The sequence below is a fragment of the Anser cygnoides genome, chromosome 2, assembly GCF_040182565.1.
Source record: "Anser cygnoides isolate HZ-2024a breed goose chromosome 2, Taihu_goose_T2T_genome, whole genome shotgun sequence".
Taxonomy (NCBI): Eukaryota; Metazoa; Chordata; class Aves; order Anseriformes; family Anatidae; genus Anser; species Anser cygnoides.
Window position 1 is genome coordinate 133,524,001 of NC_089874.1, and position 21,202 is coordinate 133,545,202.

The 21,202-nt window shown below is 45.4% G+C and overlaps 1 protein-coding gene across 4 annotated transcripts in view; it reads right to left on the reverse strand.

The window, feature by feature from the left end:
* ZNF704 (zinc finger protein 704) overlaps positions 1–21,202 on the reverse strand; it is a 102,924-nt gene extending 81,722 nt beyond the window's left edge. For 3 of the 4 annotated variants that reach the window (XR_010829736.1, XR_010829735.1, XM_048068270.2), the window contains exons 1-2: positions 20,512–21,031; positions 3,255–3,502 (exon numbers count right to left, since the gene is read on the reverse strand). Coding sequence is in view for 2 of the 4 variants with exons in the window: in XM_048068270.2 (XP_047924227.1) it covers positions 3,255–3,502; positions 20,512–20,781 (518 nt within the window). In the remaining 2 variants the exon portion in view is untranslated. Of the gene's footprint in view, positions 1–3,254; positions 3,503–20,511; positions 21,032–21,056 lie in introns of those variants that run through there. The other variant, XM_066993120.1, reaches the window with a different exon arrangement.

Here is a 21,202-nt window from a genome sequence, read left to right on the forward strand (position 1 = left end):
CCCGACACATCCATGACATCCTTCCAAATGCAACAGAAAAACCTAAACCCACACCTTCCACCCTCCAGGAAAGTACATAACTGCTGGGCTGTTAATTACTACAGATCTATCCCTTCTCTGCAGATTTCATTGAAAAACAGAATTCTAGTGTCCACGTTTTCCATTGGATTCCTGTTTTCCCACACACACACGACACAGCCACCAGACCATCCCTTCTCTACACTTCCATCTACACTAATTTCAGCACACCTTAGTTTGAAGCACCTGAGATGCCAGGGAGTGCGATAAAATATTTTCACATCCTTAAAATGTTGGAGTCTGTAAGCAATAATTAAAGCACTGCAGCACCAGTGCAGCTGAATGTCTGAGAAGCAATATTTATTATGCCAATATTTTCTGAGCTGTTGGCGATTGTGGATACAGTGGTTCACGAGGATTTTCATTCATATTCATTGGTATCCTTAAGAACAGATGAGATGGGATGGACTTTGTTTCATTTAGTGGTCAAAATGAAGGTTATTTATACATGTTACTAGCTCTTTTGCAGACCCTTTTCCAGAACATTCATACACTCCTGTTAATGAGGATTCTGCAGTATGATAAACTTCTGTCTCAAAATCACTTGAGTAAAACTTAACTTTACCCTTTACTTTGGCATTTGAAGTAAAGTAGATAACCTCCTCAGCTCAATCAAGGTTTTAAAACAAACATCAAACTTCATTTCCATGGCATTTTTCTACTTCAAAACACCAGCTGAGTTTGTTCCAAAGAGCAAATGAAAACTGAAGATCACATGGAGTTGGACTAGATGATCTTCAGAGGTCTCTTCCAACCTCGGCCATTCTGTGATTCATCTCTAATTCTCCCACAGGTTTGTAAACATCACCTGATTAACACAAGATGTCCAGCCAACCCTGCCAGGGGGCGAACAAAGGAGGAATTGACCTGGGGGAATGAGCAGCTGCATCAGCGCAGTCCTAAAGAGAAGACTGGAAGGGGCTTAGAAAGAGGCAGGAGAACTTCAAATGCCTGCCCTTGCACGCTTCTATATTCCAGAGAATACGACTTTTCAAACTGTGTTGAAGAGGAAGAGAGACTTGGTATTCCCTTCATTACAACAACAAATATTTCATAAGTTCCCCAAGCAAAGGTTTTTAGAGCTCTTCCTGTTGATTTTAGACAGACGGGCCAACAAGTCACCTCCAATTCTAAGGGAGAATTAAATTTGTCTTCCAAATCATGGCACAAGCGACCAAGACATTTATCATACTCTTGAGTTTAGACTCTAGGTTTGTTTTCTATTTCCTTTTCTAAATCTGCTAATATGGCACCTTGACCTGCGTGTTGGAAAACGTGCAAAATATTTCTCATAGGTACATAAAACCACTTGTCTGTTCACAACAAAATACAAGAAAAATTCATAAGACACCTTTGCAAATGAACACATTTCTTATCATCTTATTACCCTATGTTCAAAACTAGTGGCATAATTAGTTCTAATGAGGTATTAAAGACATTTATTCATTCTCTTTTCCACCCTGTTGGGGAAGAAACGTCCATTGCTCAGAAGAAGGATGACTTGACTGCTCTGGATTATCTGCATGAAGTTAAACAAAAAGGCTCTTAAAGCCTGTACCTTCATTTCTTGAATTGTAAAATGGAAATGCTAACATATACTCTGAGAAGGAAGTTGGACCAGGTGACTTCCTGCAGTCCCCTCCCAGCCCGAATTTTCTGATGATCCGATTTATATTGAGACACGTAGGCATGAATGAAAAGGGCAGTCAGCCATTACAAGGCTGATTACAGGTGAAGTAAATATCGTAAAATTTTTAACTTTAAAATGTATAGCTTTTTACTAGATATTTGTTGGAAAAAAAAAAATCCTATCAAAATGCTTGTGAACTTTGTGGTTTTCACAACTGTCATCTATGAGAGCCAGAGAAAAATGATGATCCTGTTCTGGATGACATGGCAAAACCAGATGCTTTATGTTGGCTTTTAGAAAGCAAACAAACCAAAAAAACAACAAAACATACAGTTTGACTACTAAATTTTTAAGTGACATCATAGAAAATAAACATGGAAGAAATTTCTCTGAACATTTTGTGCAAGTGAATTTTCCAGGCAGGTTAAAAAAATATGTATCTTTGCAGATAGACTGATGCCAACATGTAATCACAAACAACAAAAAAGTCTCCCGTGCGTTTGTCATCTTGCAAGACAGAACACCCAATTTGTTGTCAGTTTTTCACCACTGTTACATGAGAATCTGTAGCTTTACTGGATGTTTCCTTTACACTCATTTTCAGCACTTGTCTAGAGGAATCATTCCCCTTCTCTCTGAAAACAGAGAACCCCTTCCCCCAAAGTTCAAGGTTCTAGGCTATTTTCTAGCCCCTTCTCTTTAAATCACTAGCTAGTATGCAATTCTCAGTTTCCCCTTCTCTTACTATTACTCTACTTAAATGTCAGAACGAAATAAAAATACATAAATAAACCTTGAATTTCTTGCTGTGATATACATCATGTCTTAAAGAACAAATATTTTTTTTCCTCAAAATATTTCCCTATAAATAGCTTATAATTAAAAGTATAACTGCCCAGATGATAGTGCTGAAGTCACAAAAAAATATGTGCATTTACAATAGTTCCTTAAGGAATAAGAAATTAAAAAGCAACACCAAAATCCCCCAATCCCTATTTTGTACAAATTCAATTTCTCTATGCCACTTTTTTCTATTAATTCATTTCACAGACCGCATCATGACCCAGCTCTACCCCTATAGAAGAATGTAACAGAAAATAACATACTACATCCTCACTATCCCGAATAAGGCACTGCACATTCCCATGAGTATAAGGTGGCTGTAGGTATGAAAAAATAAAATAACATTGCCAGAAGCTGATTCTAAGTCTCATTTAGAAGATTACTTATCAGGCGCTGCTGAAGCTGGGTCAACAACCTCCTCCTGTTAAGGCATGTCCACTTCTGGGGGTACTTCAGTTGCAGCACATGATAAAAGCAAAACCATTGCAAAAGCAATACAAAGTCCTACATTGCAGACAGTCTCAGCTCCCACTACTACTGTAAAACTTCCGCCACATCTTTCAAGGAGAGGAGTTGTGATCAACTTTGGACTACTTGTACATGAATACTACTAGCCTTAATAGTTCGTAGTACCACTTGTCAAACTTGCCTTCAATATCCCAGTAGGAAAAAAAAAAATTAAACAAAACCCAACTTTCCCTACCTTGCTGGAGGCACATCAATATTTGAAGAAACAACCTTGCGCTTCTGTTCAAGAAGACAAACAGAACGAGTGTTTTCCTTTTCATACTCATGAACTCTGCTCAGTTTTTTGGTCTCTGCTGTTTTTAAATCTTCCTCCTTTGTGGTGAACAGGAGAAACTGTTGGTCTGGCAGTTTTTGACTGATGTCACTTTTCACATCCTCCTGTTGAAATGCAGGGAAGGTCATTTCACGCTTGATGCTGGCTGCCTGCAAAATTAAAAGCAATTATTAAATTTTCCTCTAATTCTCCTAAAAAGTAGGGGGCGAAAAGCCCAATACCCACAGGCATTTACTTCTAATTAGCTCTCTGAATCATAGAATACCATTTCTTTGTCCTTCATAAATTCTGAAACTGCTGTTAATTTCTCAACAGTGTTGAAGACAGTCCAAGAAAATAAGCAGTACTTGGCCGTTTTGTAAAGCAATCAGTTACCTCTTAATGCTAAACAGAATTTAAATGAATTTAAATAATGTAATCCACAGTACGTACAACTTATATTTACTGTATGTTCATTTGTGTTGTGTATCTATCCAGAAGAAATCCTTGCCACCCTCCTCTTAAAATTCTAGTAAAGACGACAGGATTTATACACATGGCTTTCTAAAAGGCAACCAAGCAATGAAGAAGCTTCCGACAGCCACGTACGGGATTCTTTTAACAGCTATTTTTGTAAATGAGGATTTCTCCATGAGCAGAGAGGTAAGTTGTCACGACCCAAGTCATCTGCTGGGCAGCACAGAGCAGCAGGCGATGCCGGCAGGACCTCCATGAGGAGCCAGCCAGCTCCGCCACCAAGGGGCATGGACACACAAAGGAGTGGCCTCGGCTCCTGCAGCTGCTTCACATAAGCAAAACGGATTTCTTAATCAAGTCATTCTTTCTTGCCAGCACGTAAACCAAAGTCTGGGATGTACAATTTCCCCTGAAACACCGCTCCCCAGCCAGCCATGCTCCTCAGCTCCACAGGGGCAGGCCGTCCTGCGGACCCTTACAGCCCACTGCTCCATGCTGGGTGAACACCTTCAGCCTGCTAACATCCTCACACCCATATGAGCACATGTGGACAAGACAGGGCTAACCAGAAGTATCTGATCATGTATTATTTCTAGGTGTCTGTGCTTTTACTATCAGGAGCGTCAACCACCTACTTGCTGGAAGCCCCAGGGCAGGCCCCAAAGGCCAACAGCCCCCGGCAGAAGACAGCCAGCAGAAATGCCTGGCTTGAACAGATGCGTTTCCACAGCACATGAACTGCCCCAGAGAAACCCAGACATCTCCTCGGACCCACAAACTGGATTTTTAGACACCTGTAAACTATTGCTGAGCTTTACAGTGGAGAAATCCAGAATGTGCTACCATCAGATACCAACAGCATGAACAAGCAGAAATACTTTCCTGTGTAAACTCTGCCACCTTACTCCTTCTTCTTTTCATTGTGTTCAACAAAAATACTGCAGATGTAACAAATATTGACATCTATACATAAATAAGAATATATTCTTCTCCCCACAAATCTATTTATAACTTTCAGACCTTAGCAGATATAAAAATGGTGCAAGCTATTGTAAGTTCATAGGAAAGACAATCTTGTCAAGGTAATTTTGTTTTGTTATGCAAAGCGTATGTCACCATTAACACGTAAATACTTAGGACTGATGATTTAATGTCTCTCATTCTCATGTTTCCATGGAAGGGCTTTTGGCAGTTGCTTCAAGAACAAAGCTGGAATTGTTGCTTTATGAATGTAAATAGTAGAAAGAATTAGTCATTTTACACTTCTTCACACACAAACAGATGACACATTACCAAGAAAATTTGCCTGGAAGACAAAACAGTCAGCATGTGATCACACAAAATTAAGCGAAGATATAAACAATATAAATTTAATTATGATTTAATGATTATTTTCAGAAAACTTAGATTTAAAACAAGTCCTTTTCTGAGGACTTTAACAGATGCTGAGGTGCCTTCCATCTGCATCAAAGTTAACTTAGAAAAAGTGAAACACTAAAGAAAAAAATATATCTGAGAACACCCAGGTTCCACTATCCGGCCCCTAGACATCAGACAAAGCCAAATGAAGGTATTCATTAAAACGTGAATCCCACTGTGAATCCCTAGCACAGGCAGACTCCCCTCTTACCTACCCTCCAATTCCAGACTGAACGCACTACTCATCAGGACTTTTTTTACCCAATAAATTCATGATTTCATTAAAGGATTTTTTTTTTTTTCAACATACGGAACTATTACATTTTATTCGTTGTCAGCAATATACTGTCACACATTTGTAAGTTTACTTTACAGACCTAGTGATCACAAAAGGTTGCAGACTTGCAGACTCAGACTAATTTAACGGTTGGACAAATAAAGTCTAAAGCAAAAAGCAGAATACCTGTGCTGTGATACCAGATTGTCTATTCATATATATATATATATATATAAAGTATTCATATGCAGTTCAAATATATTCAAATAATGGTTTGTTTTTCAAATGTCAATATGCTGAAATAAATACCCAGACCTATCCAAGCATGTGAAAGTGAAAAAATGACAAAAACCACACAGGCAAATATTCCGAAGGTTGCAGGTTCCGAACTGTTGCTGCCAAACAGTTCAGGTCCACTGGTTAGATGACCAGAAATGGCAGAAGACCAAAACTATTGCTTATTCTGTTTTCAACAGCTACTTGAAAAAAAATGATTAACATCTTTTTAAACATCCCCTTGACAGTGATTTCAGATAAAGAATATTTTCTGCTTTAAAAACAGGTGGTGATGACACGAAGACGAGACTTTAACTCGGTAGCCACTGTCCGGTAACTCTCTCCTTCCCTGCAGACAGGTTTTTGTCTTTAATTCATCCAGGTCTACAAGAAACACTTCCACTTGAGATACCTGCCTACATGGTACCTGACCTTTTTACAGAAATCCAACCAAATACATAAGCAGACGCAGATGTGGGAGCATCAAGTGCCACTAGTAATTTGACTGATCAAGTTCCTCACTTTTTGGTAAATCCATTGATTAACCATTGGGACTTCTCTGCCCTCAAGTTCTGCTTCGCAATTATTCACAGTTCTGAGATATCATTGTCAATTTCTAATGGATCTTTGCAGATAAGTTAACTATTCTGATATTTCTTACCAGAAACATTTTTTCCATGGATCCCTCATAGCTTTTTAAGCATTTCAAGGCTTTTGGTGGTTCTGTAAAGCCACATCACATTTCAGCAGAAACTTGGAAGGTCTAGCGCAAGCAGATACAGCCTCACTGACAGCTGTACGCTAACACGGTTACATCAACTTATTCCAGCTTACTTCTGATACTTTGCACTTCTCTCTCCTTAGCTGAAAAGCAGTTGTTAAACCACATGATTACGGTGTTTGCTAATGGTTTGGCTTTTCTTGTCATCATACCTTAGTACTTGCCACCTTACTGCCTCCGGTATCAATGGCTGATAAGAACTTGCAGAGTTTTTCCATACACACAACTAATTATCACTCATACAAGCCATTTTATGCTAGGGTAACTGCTTTTCTATGTAATTCATTGCATATTTTTGCCCTCAAGACATCAGTAACCTTCAGCTTGCTTTCAGCTAAGTGCTTTGCAACCTGCCCTCGGGCAACTGACGTTGCTTGGAAGCTCAGGTACAAAAACACGAGTTGGAAGCAATCTGCAAACTTTAATCTAACCTTGTCTATATCTGCAGTTACCATCACCTCCCTCTGACAACTTCCCTCCTGCAGTGGTTGGGCACGTGAAACTGTTGATACGCGTGGAAATGACAGCTCAATGTTACCTGTAGCCTCCTCCCTGCAGCTCCACTCTGGCACTCGCATGTGCTTGGGTCCCTCTTTTTTACTCTTCTTGCTGTTTTGCAACAAGTGCTGGCCCTCCCACTCCTTCTCCCTTGAGTTTTCAACATCAAACAGCGCGAACATTTCCACAGACTTCTTCTGAGACATGAAGCAGGCCACAGAGCCTCCTCCCCTCATTCGGTCTGCAATTCTCCCCCTCTCCGAGGTCAGCGGATCAGGATTGTGGCAGCTGCGCTCCAGCAAACTGGAGGCAGGTGCTGCTGCAGCTAGACAGTTTGGTGATCTTCCCATGAAAACTGAAAGTAGCTTTTTTTTGCTTTAGTTTCTGAGCTGAAACTTTGCTAAACGCAAAGCGGAAAGAGTTTTAGTTTCTGTTACGAAGTCGCCAAGACAGTATTTTGGTTGAGGTTTTTATTTTAAGTTTAAAGTGCTTTCTTGGTTTGTTATTATTTTTAGCTAAAGTAGTTTAATATTCCATATTACAGCTAAAAGATTACCAGGACTAGCACTAGAAAAAGGAGACCCATCTTTTATTTACAATCAAACTGAGTGACTTCAGTTTGGCAGACTATACATGTCACCTCAAGTACAACCCCACGGGGCTTTTAGCATCTTCCCTCACTTTTGGCGTATTGCTGCTTAAAAACTGAAGTTAGTTAATTTCAGATAGTTTACAAGCATTTACCAGGCATTCAGATGCCTGCTTTTCCTATACAGAGCAAAGAATTCATCTCCCAAGAATACTAGAATTTACCTGTATGTGATGCAAATGTATAGAAACGCCCCTGTAAATGTTAAAACTGACTCCCACGTATGTTCTCTCAACCCCTCCCCTATTTTCTTGTTCGGTATCTGTCAAATCAGGTGGACTCATCAGGAGCACAGACCTTATTTTTTAACAGGCTTTGTAATGGTCTAAAAAGACATGGTAACAGGAAAACAATAGAAGAGCTGCCATGCCCCACAAGGCACACACTTTGCTGTCAGCTCTACAAACACCTCAGGGGCTCGTTCACCAGCGAGGAGCCAGGAATCACAACGCGATGGGATGGCGCAAGAAGAGCACAGCCACCCAGCACTGAGCACCGTTCATCTGAGTTGGAAATGAGGAGTCATTTCTTCTCAGAAAGAGCAGTCAGGCACTGGGACGGGTTGCCCAGGGAGGTGGTGGAGTCACCGTCCCTGGGGGTGTTCAAGGAAAGGCTGGACGTGGTGCTTGGGGACATGGTTTAGTGGGTGACATTGGTGGTAGGGGGATGGTTGGACCAGATGATCCTGGAGGTCTTTTCCAACCCTAATGATTCTATGACCCAACCTCTGCGAAGCTGTGCTGATTAATGCCAGCTGAAGATGCCCACACGCGTGGGCTGCCAGGCAGTCACCCAGCAAACAGAAGCTCACCAGCTAACTCCCATTTGTCCTCACATGTCTGCTGGGACTCTAGAAGGACTAAGATGTACAAGCAGGTCCCCTCTCTGCACAGTTCAAATCCCAGAGGCCTGGGTAAATTAAATAATCTTGCTACTATGGCCTATTTGTGCCATTATGGTTTTTTTGGATTCTTTTTTGTTGCCAAACAGATAAAGGAGCTCATTTTACTACAGAAGTAGCTCTAAAAACATTAAAAAATATATTTTATGAGGGTGGAGAGTAAATAAAAGTTGACCGAATCCAAAACTCCCTATAAAAAATGCCAGTGGGAATATGCTTTGGGAAACTAACGCCAAAAAAAAAAAAACAAAAAAAAAAACCAAACAACCAAAAAAACCCGCCAATACCTTATCTTAATATTCCTGATGCCATTGCCACGCTTCCATTTTTATACAGACTTCCTTTTCTCCCTCAACCCAGAAAGTCATACTTCCAGTATTTCAACTAGAGGTCACCATAATTGGATTCCGCCCCAGTGTCACCTCATTCCAAAACCAAGATCCCTAATAAAACACCCCGGCTGCTTTCCAGGTTAGGAAGGATTTCATTTAAAACAAAACAAAACAAAACACACACCAACAGTCACACTGCTCCCATTCTGGATAAATTTCCACGGTTGACAGATAAATATTTTAATTTAATTGTGAGCACTTGGCTTATGTACAATATCAACACTATATAGCTGTTAAAGAAGGCACAGTTCACGATAAGTTTTGGATTTCTGTCTGATTTATTATGCAATTAGTTGGTCTAATTTCATCAACCCTCCCCCCCCACCTTGTGATTACTGGTAAAAACACCAATAGCCACAAGATGGCTTAGTACCATCCCACCTGCCGCACAACTCTGTTGTATTTCACAGGTCATTTTTCCATTCTGACTTTGTGACCACCTCTTCTACTTTCTGAAATAAATGCAAAGATGATATGTGTTAGGGACTGCCAACTTCCATCTGGCAAGAAACCACAAGTCACTGGGGTTTTTCTGTTTTTTTTTTTTTAAACAAGGGTTTACCATTTTTGATCTACCACTGAACAAATATGCAGTTCAAGGGCAGAGAGGAAGGAGTAATCAATGTATTCCAGCCTAGCAATACTAATAGAAAGTGCTAATGCATACATAATAATAATAATGAAATGAATATATTCAACATGATATACATTCAGCCAAAGTAAGAGATCATTTCTTGTTTTTTTTCAAGCCTATTTTCAGGCACAGCCTGAACAGCCGGCTATGTTCTAGGGACAGTGATAAGCCTATCCATTTTTCTGTAAAAGAAAGAGATCAGAAGTAGAGTTCACAGCAAAACAGAATAAGCAGCAATGAGAAACACTGAACTTATTACCAAGATAACATCATACAAGTAAAAAATATTTAAATTAAATCCCCAGAAGGACAAAGGCTTTGGTTTATTCTTACTATTTCATGCATTATTTGCAGTTGGAGTTCCTTTAGCAGTGTTCTTTCTGTAAGCAGGATCTCATTTCTGTCATCCCCAAACTGCCTTCTCACCGGAAGGAAAGAACACATTGTACAAACTGAATTTCTATTTCACCAGAAATCTCTATTCATACAGGAATACAAAGAGATAAGACAGTTTCTTGTAATGATGCTTGGAAATAATTCAGCCTTGAATTTCAATGTGTTATTACATTTTGGAGTATACTTTGCATTTAATTACTTGCTTCACCAGCTATTGCTCATTACACATAAACCTTGTCAATCTAATCACTCTAGGCATTTGTAAACTGTTTCTCTCTAACAATACCTAAGATAATGCATTTTAAGGTCACTGTACGTGTTCTCTCCAATACATCAGTGTGACCATAGTATTCGTTTTCAACCTGGGTAGGATGAAGTCTGTATCTTCATCATTTGACTGAATATACAAAGTGTCCAGAGAATGTATTTTCTAAATAGTAAAACGTGAATCTAAACATTTATGTTGTATGGATATACAATATGGCGCTGGCAGCAAGAACTGGAGTCAGCAAGAAGTTTCTATCCCTTCACTCTAAGTGCTGACATGACATTATCTGGCTAAATTTAACTTATCTGCAAGAAGTGTAGACCCTTACAAGCACATACCCACATGCTCACAAGTGCATACCCACATTCAAAACCCAACACTCATCCAGGTGCGTACCGTGTCCCATATAGAACAACCACTAATTTGTGACATCTGAAATTCAGCAATAACTCACATAAGCAGTATTAAAATTGTATAGAGATATGTTAATAAGATTACAGGGGCAGATGGAATCGTAGAATGGCCTGGGTTGGAAGGGACCTCAAGGATCACCCGGTTCCAACCCCCCTGCCATAGGCAGGGACACCACCCACTAGATCAGGTTGCTCAGGGCATCATCCAACCTGGTCTTGAACAACCACCAATCCACGGCCCTTCCCATACATCATTTTCAAATCTAAAAACAAATAACTCAGAGACATTACAGCCTTTTGTGCCTCTATCACAGGAACAAAGGGACAAAGTCATGAAAGAGGTTTGGCAGTTTCCTCTTCCATTCTAAATGCAGCCATAAATTTCTTACAGAAAAGTACACACGACATCTCTTCTAAGATAGTCAGACACCAATTAGTAACAATCACCAAATATTAATACCAACTATCGAATGCGCGCATCTTCACAATTTGGTTGCAATGTTTAAATCTGAAACAAACAAACAAACAAAAACCCCCTCAGTGCTCGGTATTTTGGATATTCTACAAACATATGTGGATTACTAGGGTCAGTTGCACCAAGGCTCTTTCCAGCCTGAACCTCTCTGGAAGATAACCACCACACATAGAAGTCCTTGGCAGGATCTCAGCAGAGGCCCTTGAGCTCCACCTTCCTTTTCTTAAACAAAACAAGGAGAAGCACTTTGCCTCTAGACACCTAAAAATTAAGAAGCTGCTTTGGAAAGCCTTACGCAGAAGGAAAGCAGAGGACTGTATCTGCCAAACAGGTTCATTTTTCACTCAGCAATCCTGTTACTGCACGTTAAGCTTTGCTAAGCCCGCTCACCGTCAAACGCTCGGGTTTCCACCGGACGCAAATTAAAAAGGGCTTGGTTGGCCCAGAATGGGAAGCCATAATTGCTTTCCCAATTATTGGTTTCCCAAATGGCGAGTTTAAAATTAACTAAGCCAATTATCACGTTTCCCCGAGGTGGCATACGTGCCTGGCTCTGCGAGTCGGAGGTCCCTGCGAGACACTACGTGCTTTCTGCCTCCGGACACCGGACGGGAGAGGGGCTGACAACGTGCCACCGGGCTGGTCACGGAGCAGGGAAGGACGGAAGAGTAGGGTACACTGGGTTTGTCCGTCCATCCTTGGGAAAGCTTGAAAAAACGGGAGCTAAAAATGAGTGTGTTAACACGGCAGCAGACAAATTCATGAAACTGCAAGTTTTTTCTCTCTCATTTCTGTTACGGGGCTAGCTGTAATGGCAAGCTGTAATTACTGAGTGCCATCAAATCAGGCGTTCCTATTGCAATGGCTGAAGGTTTGAAACCTCACAACAAGGTATTTTCTGTGAACATCTGTGAACATTCCGTGAAAGCTATTTTTCCTGTGAACATCACTTTCCCCTGAAACGATGATTTTTTTCTACTGTAGCAGATGTAAAGAGGGTCTTAGAAGCTAACAGAGAAGTGTCTGGTGTCTTTGCTGACCCTGATTTTGGTTCTGTCTACATTAAGAAGTTGGATGCAACAGCTTTAGATCTAAGTAGTTTAATAGAGCCTTGGGTATGGACTCTGTAAGGACAGAAATATCCATCCGGCCTGTATTTGCCATATTACATGCGTAAATAAAATATCTCAATTAAGGAATCTACATTAATGTTTTATCTCCTTGATTTCAACTCTTTCAAGACCACTGCTGAAGGTGTATGAGAAGCTCTGCTTCTCTTTCCATTTTCCAGTGGTTTGGGACAAGTAAGAAAGTGGTTCAAAACAGGATGGAGAAATACCATCGCTTCTTCGATAACCTCGTTCAGGATTAAGCAAGCAGAGCTCCCAAAATCAGAGCATCTGAGAGGCAGCGGGGAACTTTCCACACTTAGCAGAAAGATTTTGGGAAGGCTGCCTCACTGGCTCCTCAGTAAGGAACACCGGCCTGGTTCATCTGCATCTGAAAGCTCCTCTCTGCATGGACTGAGGTGGAGAGTGAGTGTGAGTGAGAGGACAGATTAGCCTCGTTTGCAAGATCACTTGCAAATAAGGTACAGAGAGGTGTAAATCTTCTAAGGTTAGAAGCGACTGCCTCAGTTTGGAAGCAGCCAGCCAAGATGAGAGACTGGAGCCTGCAGATCCCTTAAAAGGGCGTGAAAATTTAATCCATTTGCCTAAGCATCTTCGGGGAAAAAAAGGGGGCTTTTTTTCTTAATTATTATGATTATTTAAGATGGGATTTCAGGTGTATCCAATTTCTGAATGAAACAGACACTGGACAAAAGCTTCAAGGGTCAGTGCTGATCCCTGGAGCTTAGAGCCTGGAGGAGATACTACAACACCAGTACTATGCACATGCTCTTGTCTCCTCTAGCTCAGCTCCAGCTGGGAAGCAGAAAGCCTGGTCCTCCAGTGCAGACTAACACATAAGGAGCACTGCCACCAGTTTACAGGTTCTCCCAAAGCTATGTTTGGCTCCAGACAAAAACATTGCCAGTTTTCCTGCTGAGTGGGAGAGGCGCCAACAGAGGAGTTTATTTTTGGGCCTGACTACACAGAGAAGTGGTATCACAGAGTTTCATCTCATTATCCCTGGAAGCAAGGGAACAGCACTAGTAGAAACACGCAGAGGCAAAAAGTGACCCTCGCTTCCTCAGCCACTCTAGAAACCAGCCCCTGGCAAACCAGATGGGCGCAACATGTCTCATGCAAGAAGAGCCTTCACCAAGAGCCTGAAGAACAACCAAGCCCCAAGTCCTGCACGTAGCCCGCCCAGTCAGGTGGGTGCCGTCCTCAAAGGGAGAAGGCTCGCTCCCTTCTCTCTCTTTCCTTTTCCTCCCTCATGCCCTATCTGTGATGTCCCACCTCTTCCCTCACAACATCAAGATGCTTGGCAAGCCGTTGCCTGAGCCACTGTCTCCACTAGAAGCCTACAGGCTCTTCGCTGCACTCGTTTCCCTCTGTTTCGGTGAGTTATGGCAGCCCACCAAAGCACGCGCCAAGGCCACCAGTGCATCACTGGGAGGAAGGAACGAAGGAAAGATGGGAAGGGGACGCTTTACCCCTTGTCATGCTGATGAAACCTATCAGCTCGCCACAGCTCCTCAAGCAGCACCTGGTTTTACCTGGCTTTTTGGGCAGCAGGGCCCAAGCGCTGCTGTTCCCACCGAGGGAGCAGGGGGAAGAGGAAGGCCTGCAGAACAAGCCACTCTCCTCCTGCCCTGGCAAAGGAAGAACACCTGCCTACAAAACCACTGGCCATGAATTTTGAAGCAAAAGATCGCTCTAAACCCTTGGCAAGCACGATTTCACCTTAATACCTTTCCTGCTTTTTCCATACAGCTCTGCGCCACCTCCCACAGCCCTGTGAACCAAGAGCAGCTGAGGAACCACCACTCACCCAGACCGTACGAGCAACAGGATCAGCACCACGGCGCTCTCTTTAGAAGTGTTTTACAGCAGTAAAAAAGTTGTTTCAGATTTTTTGCCTCATACAGTACTTACATCAGTCACAATTACATGAAAAAGAGACTTGTTAAGAAATATGGGGTCAAAAAATTTCAATTCAAAGACAGTTCTTCTGGCCATTTCAAAGGCATAGGCACAGATGTACAAAAGATCACGTTGGCCCAAACATTTATGTCACCAAATTCACGAAGTCTAACTTATATAGAGTTATCACACAAATTGTTCTCTATGTCAGAATGACGGAGGCATTAGCCACTTCTGCTGAAGCGGAAAATTTTCTAAGTAACCATCCAATCTTGAAACCGCTCGTCGTAATTGCAATGTCTATCTAAAGTTCAAGTAACCTTTTCCCACTGCATTAAAAAACACGTTCAAGACGGTAAAATGATGAGCTATGTAATTTCTCACTTCGGTATCTAATCACCGAGGCGTTTTACCTTCCCTGGTTCTGTGTCCAGTGATGGTAGCTGCCTCCTGTAGTCTGAAGCAATGAGTAAGACTGCTGCAGAAAGGCTTTTAGACCAGTGAATGCACACCTGTGATTAGGTAATTGGGCTGAAAAGCCAAATCTGCTTAAACTGAAGGCATTTTTTCATCAATTTCAGCTGGGTCAGGATTTTACGGAAGTTCGACTCTTTATCTTTTGTGAAATCAATAATAAAAAGATCTGTATTTTTTTTCCAAAGTTCAAGCAACAGAAGCTGTTCAGTTTCCTGTCTTCATTAGTTTTGTTGTCAAACAACAAATACCACCCACACATGTACTTCTTAATACAATGAGGCGAACGTCACCGCGGCCCTCATTTCAGATTGGGAAGTCTGGCGAGTCTCCAGAGCGGTGAAAGTGAGCGGCTCGCAGGCTGCTGGTTGGGGCGGGTGGCACGGGGCTCCCACATCGTCAACACCGCCCCACGACGCCTAAGCTGAGCACCCCACAAGTTAATGCCCACTTTTTGTTCACTTTGTACTTCCTGTTCGCTTTTTACAAATAAACAAAAACACTAATTACAGTTTCTCTCTTCGCCTACCATCCTTCTGTACTCTTTTGGCTGACCTCGAGCAATAGGAATGGCCAAGCTGCTCGCTATTTTTAGGAATAAATTCTTCAATAAATCACTTTAAAGTATTACAAATACTCGAGGGTAATGATGGGAAAGCCAATGGGCACTCTTACTCTGAGAAAAAATAAATAAACCCATCATTGCTCAATCCGCAGCAGTATTTACAGAGTGGACACCAGCCAGGACCAGCATGCTGTCGACTGCCCGAGCAGCAAAACCCCACTTTGATACGGCCAGGTGGCATGGTTTGGGACACGGGTTTATTGTCCCGGTCCCTTCAGATCTCTGCAGTGCTCTCGGGGGGACAGAGTTCCTGCTCGAACAGTGGGGAGCACACAGAGGAGGGTCCACAGGCGAGCCACGGGACCATCGGGCTTCTCGGTAGCCTGGGGTCAGGAGCAAGGCTGGGCAGCGTGGGAATGGGAACGGCACGGGTGGTCTCTGCCTCCGTGCTTCTCGCAGGGTGCATCACACGGATCGATGGCTGGACCGTGAAAATCACTTTTCCAGTGTGGAGCTTTCAGAGGCAAAAGGACAGAGCAGCACACACCTACCCTCTGGTACAGACCACGTACCAGATCGCTCTGAGCCGAGCTCAGCCGGCGTGAAACCAGTCCAGCAAGCAGGGAGCAAAACTGCTAGCAGCTCCGCTACACCTCCTTAGTCTCACATAATTGCAGTTTTCTAATACAGCTCCTTTTAAGGCCAGAGTAGTTATCCTTGGTCCGTGTCCAACAAACAACCAGAAAATAAACCGCATCAAAAATCGCCAGCAAACTACTCCCATTCATTCTTTATTATGGGAGATTCAGGAAAAAAAAAAATCTTACAATCTCACCACCCCCATCTCCGCCTCCACTAAGCCATACTATGCACAAACTTTTTTTACAATTTTTAATAAGGAAGAAAAAAAATCCCAAGTTTACTTGGGCAGTTTCCAGACCAACTTCACTCGCCAGGTTTCCACTCGAGGTCAATAACTGAACGCAGTCGGAAAGATAAAAATGATGTTTACTTTCTTGCAAAACCATGGCTAAGCTGCTGATGTGAATAACTGTATATTGTCTTAACTTACTGGGCTGCCATTGTCTATCAGCATCCATTTGCTCTCCCTAGTGTTACACTTCAGCTTCACAGGAGCAGGTAGAGCAGGACGATGCTTGCTGTGGGTCCGCACACAGCCCAGCGTAACAGGGTCCTGCTCCCAGACCACAACACGAGGTCTACGTTATAGAGACACTTCTAAAAATACTCACAGCTATTATCATTACAAGTCTGAGAGAGAACTTTTCGGTTTACCCTTAGCATGCAAGTTCCTAAAGTGTTCTTGCTAACTCTCCACCACGAAGCAAATCTGGTATTTGCTGAACTTTGCATTTTGCAAACTGCCAGTTCAAATATATTTGTAAGGACATATGAAAGCTAAATTAAATAGCACTTTACTAATCATAAAAAAATCAAGTTTGTTTTGCCTGAGGTGAGACTACAATCCATTCCAATAGTAAATCTGAAATTTGATTTAAAGGATGACAACGAATTAATACCTGGCTTTAGAAAGAACGCAGAGAAAAGGAGCTAAGAAGTCAACCAAGCGAAACAAAGCAACAAAATTAGAGGCAACTAATTGCTTCCAGACAAAGTCTGAAGATTCTTCTACGTTCCATGTATTGCATGTACGTCTCTATCAAGAAGAACAAAAAAGCATGACCAAAAGTGTACTTTTTACTGGATTAATCTAGTTTGCTACCAACAGCTGCCACCCGCACTTAGACCCTTTAACAGCGCCTTGTCTGTGCTCTGTACGTTGCTCTTGCTGCAATTTCCATTTCACAAGGTGGGACAAACTGAGGGCACCTCAGTGTGCAAGAAGTGAAATCTTGGTTTTCCAGCATGGGTTTTCATACGCCTGTAGGGTCACATTCTGGGAGCTGAGTGTTTGGGGAAACAACTACATCTGAAGGAAATTCATCCTCCTGAAGTACAAAAGTACTCACACACAAGCCCAACGCCTAGAATGAATAATTTTGCGGGTGCTTATGGCAAGGCAAAGGGTACAGCCCATGGAAACACTGCTGGAGGAGCAGGAGCAGCCCCACGGCAGGCTGGGTTCAAAATGCCCCGTTTCCATAGTTTGAGCCTGGGCTCAGAACATGGGCTGGAGATGAAGCAGCAGCTCTGGTGGGCTAAGCAGAAGCCACTAAGCCCTTTACCATTTTAACAGCAGAGAAAATACGGTGACACGACGGCAAGTCATCACAAGCCCGTGTTTGTTACCAGCCCAAATCCTCAGTCCCAGCGCTCTGCTGGTTGCAGCGCTGAGGCTTGCAGCGGGGCTGGCTGGGGGCTGACAGACCCCATCCACCACTTCCTCTCGTATCGCCAAAAAGAGCAGTTTCCACAGCGTGAAGCAGGCTCAGCAGAGCACAGGTGCGGCTGTTCATGGTGCCCGAACCAAGCCAGGCACACTGCTCTGGGGTCTCTACACAGCACGTGGCATCCCAGAAGCATGCAGAGCACAGCGGAGGGGGGGCTGCTTACCGAAGGATATCAGACCACCACTTTTCCAACTCAAGCTTGGAAAAACAAAAACTTGTGAAACTGACATGTGTGTACAAAATAAAACACCCTCCCCACGCACACGTATTGATTTCGCAGATTTTAATGCAGCGGGAGTATCAGCAGGAAGCATTCCGCTGGGATTCAGAGGAACTCCATACAAAAGATGAAATAAACAGGACTGCAAATTAATCCCTGCTACAAGACCAAGCATTGGGGATTACGCTACTTTTCTTTCTCGTCTAATTTCAAATGGCTATAAATCTAGATGCAGCCAAAGCAGAAACTGTGGGCTGCACCAGGAGAGTTTCACACGCAAAAGGAGTCAGTACGACCAGCGCCTCAGCGTTACTTGTTTTTCCAGTACATATGAACGAGCACATCTGGCAATATCAGAAATACCAGTAGCTCTGAGCAAGGCTTTACAGGCACCAAAGGTTTCCCCAGCTGTCCTTGCACTACTCACCAGCTACGTGCAGCATCAGGTCGGAACAGCAGGGGAAAGGGAGAGGGGAAAAAACGAGTGCTCTTCAGCGTCCAGCCTCCACCTCTCGCATAACGGTGTGGCCACAGCAGCAAAAGGAAGCAATCTCTCCCTCTCCCTCCCTCCCTCCCTCCCTCATATTTATTCTCTCTTTCCAAGACCTTCAAAACCATAGAAGTGATATTTGTCTTTGGAAAGTACTTCTTCCTCTCTCCACACTTGAGAGTGGTGGTCAGGAACTGACCGCCATGGTGCAACCACACAGGGGACTTCCTTCCACTGGAGAAAACACAGCTGTGACACCTGGTGGCGTGGCTGCTGTTCATTTTGACTCCCGGACCAAATTCTCAGGCTCCTTCAAAAAATACCAATTCCTTTGCAGACTCTTTGACACATTCATCTACCTATCACAGGCACTCCACAGAGGTGACTTTGTGAAGAGCCAGTGATATCTCTAGACTCAAAATGCCACTCCACCAAGGGGAGCAGAAGTCAGGTGTACAACCATGTGTCGTTTGTACCTATGCCACACATGCAAACTTTGCATGCCTCTATCTAATTGCATTATCTGAGAAGAGCATACTGCAAGAACAGCACCCAAACGATCTTGCTTTTGACTCTGATTAAATTCTAAACTTCTTTGGGATGTCTCCTGTTCTGGAGGGTACTGGACACCGTGACAATCCCTGTCCCACCTCCACAGCGGATCCCCATCCAGCTCACTTAGCTCCTGGGGGTGGAAATGCTCCTGACCCCATGCCAGCTCTCCGTCTGCCTGGAATCCAGTTTGACTCACCGCGGGCACACCGTGCCAGGCCTATTATCCTCTCGCAGTTCTGCGGTCAGTCCCCTGCATTCATTTCGCGCCTGCTTTTCCTACTTAATCTCTTCCTTTAAACCTGCCTGAAAGAACCCTTAGATTGAGCTTTCTGCACTCCTACACCATCAATCCCTAAAGAGATGTACAAAAAGCAAACAGTTTAATTTCTTTAAATTATTAAATTTCAATATTTTTCCAAGTTTATAGTACTTAAAAGTGTAAGCGCTGAAACGGAGCAGGTCACGACAGTTAGAAATACCCTTGCAGATGCAGTAAATACCTGCACCTACTTACTGAACCACAGTGCTGCGGAGGACTTGAGGGCTTATTAGATATAACACACGCTGCTCCTGTGACCTCATCTATGAGGCAGATTTACTTTCCAGGGGTGAAACCACCTGCAGGTGTGATGTTCTCATATCCACACACAGCCTTAGGTAGAAGAAATAACAGCCACCTCCACTTGTACACTGTAACAGACCTACACTGATGGTGTGCTGAGGCCGATGAAGAGAATGGCCGCCCCAGGCAGCCCTCGTGCGGGCTGCCACCAGGTCGTACGACCACTGTTTCGGCCTGCCAGGCTGACCAGAGGCCCTTTGCCCCCACTGCAGGGGCTGCCTCCATCCAAACCTCTGCTAACGCCCAGCACCCAAGTGCCTGGTGCCATCGGGTGCTGTGGCAGCATGGCCCGGCCACCCGGACCATGACCACGCGTCAGACAGCGTGTCTGGCAGCCGAGCACACCGGGCAGCGGCACGGAGAGCCTGGTGGCCGAACTGGGCTGGGCTTGCCTTGGCACTGCCGCATCGAACTTGCTGAAGCAACACGGGGAGAGCTCGTGTTGCTGCCGCCTTCCCTCTCTGGTTTTCTTTCTCCCTGCGGACACAGGGCAGGCTCCGAAGGTAATGTGGCACTGCTCCTCATCTCCTGTTCAGCAAGAGCCGCCACGCGGGTTTTAAACAAACAAACAACACAACCAACAGATCCAGAGGGACACCACTTAAACTCTCAGGCGTGTTTATTCTCCTCACTCGCCGCTCAACCACCACGTGAACGCCCACACAGCGGCGTGGGTCACCCCACGAGAGCACCGCCGACAGAAACCCGCAGGGCAGCGCGGTGCCACCTGAGCACCGCAGGACCCCGGCACCCGCTGCGGGGCCGGACCCGCTCGGCCTGGGACCCCCCGGGGCTGGGACCCCCCCGGGCCCCGCCGCCCGCTCCGGAGCCGGCCCGGCGCCGCCCTCCCGCTGCCGGCCGCTTTGTCCGGGACTTGTTGAGCTCGGGCTCCCCGCGCCGGGCAGGGGCCGGGCCGTGCCGAGCCGCTCCCGCCGCAGCCCGGGGCCACCCGGCCCGGCCCGCCCCAGGGCCCCGCCGCCGCCCGGGACGCACCTTGGGGCCGGCCCGGAGCGGGCCCTTGCCGCGGGGGGGGCTCCCCAAAGCGCCGCCGCCTTCCTCGTCCTCCTCTTCCTCGTCCACCTCCACCACCACCACCGCGTCCTCGTCCTCGTCCTCCTCCTCCACGGCCGCGGCCGAGCCCTCCCGCCGGGCCGGCCTCCAGCCGCTCTCGGGCTTGGGGGGCCGGGCCCCGTCCGCCGGCCCGCAGGAGCTCAGCCGCCGGCTGCCCATGCTGGAGCGCTTGGCCAGGCGCCGCGCCTGCATGCTGCCTCCGCCCGGCCCGGCCCGGCCCGGCCCGGCCCGGCCCGGCCCCGCTCCGCGGCAGCGCCGAGCCCGAGGGGCGGCGGCGGCGGTGGCGGCGCTCACCGGGGGGCGGCGGCGGCTGGGGGCGGCGGGCGCGCCGCGGCCATGGGGGGGGCCCGGTGCCGGTGGCGGTGCCGGAGCGCGGCCGCCCCGCCGCTCGCCCACCTGCTCCCGCCGCCCTCCCTCCCTGCTCCGGCCTCCCCGCCGCCCAGCCCGGGCCGAGCGCCGCCGCCCACCTGCTCCGCGCCGGGCCCGGCCGCGGCGAGGGCGAGGCCGAGGCCGAGGGGTGCGGCACCGGCACCGCCGCCCCCCTCCAGCGGCCGCCGGGGCTCCGAGAGGCCGGGGCCGGGCCCGCCGGAGGAGGCCTCCCCGCCGCGCCTCC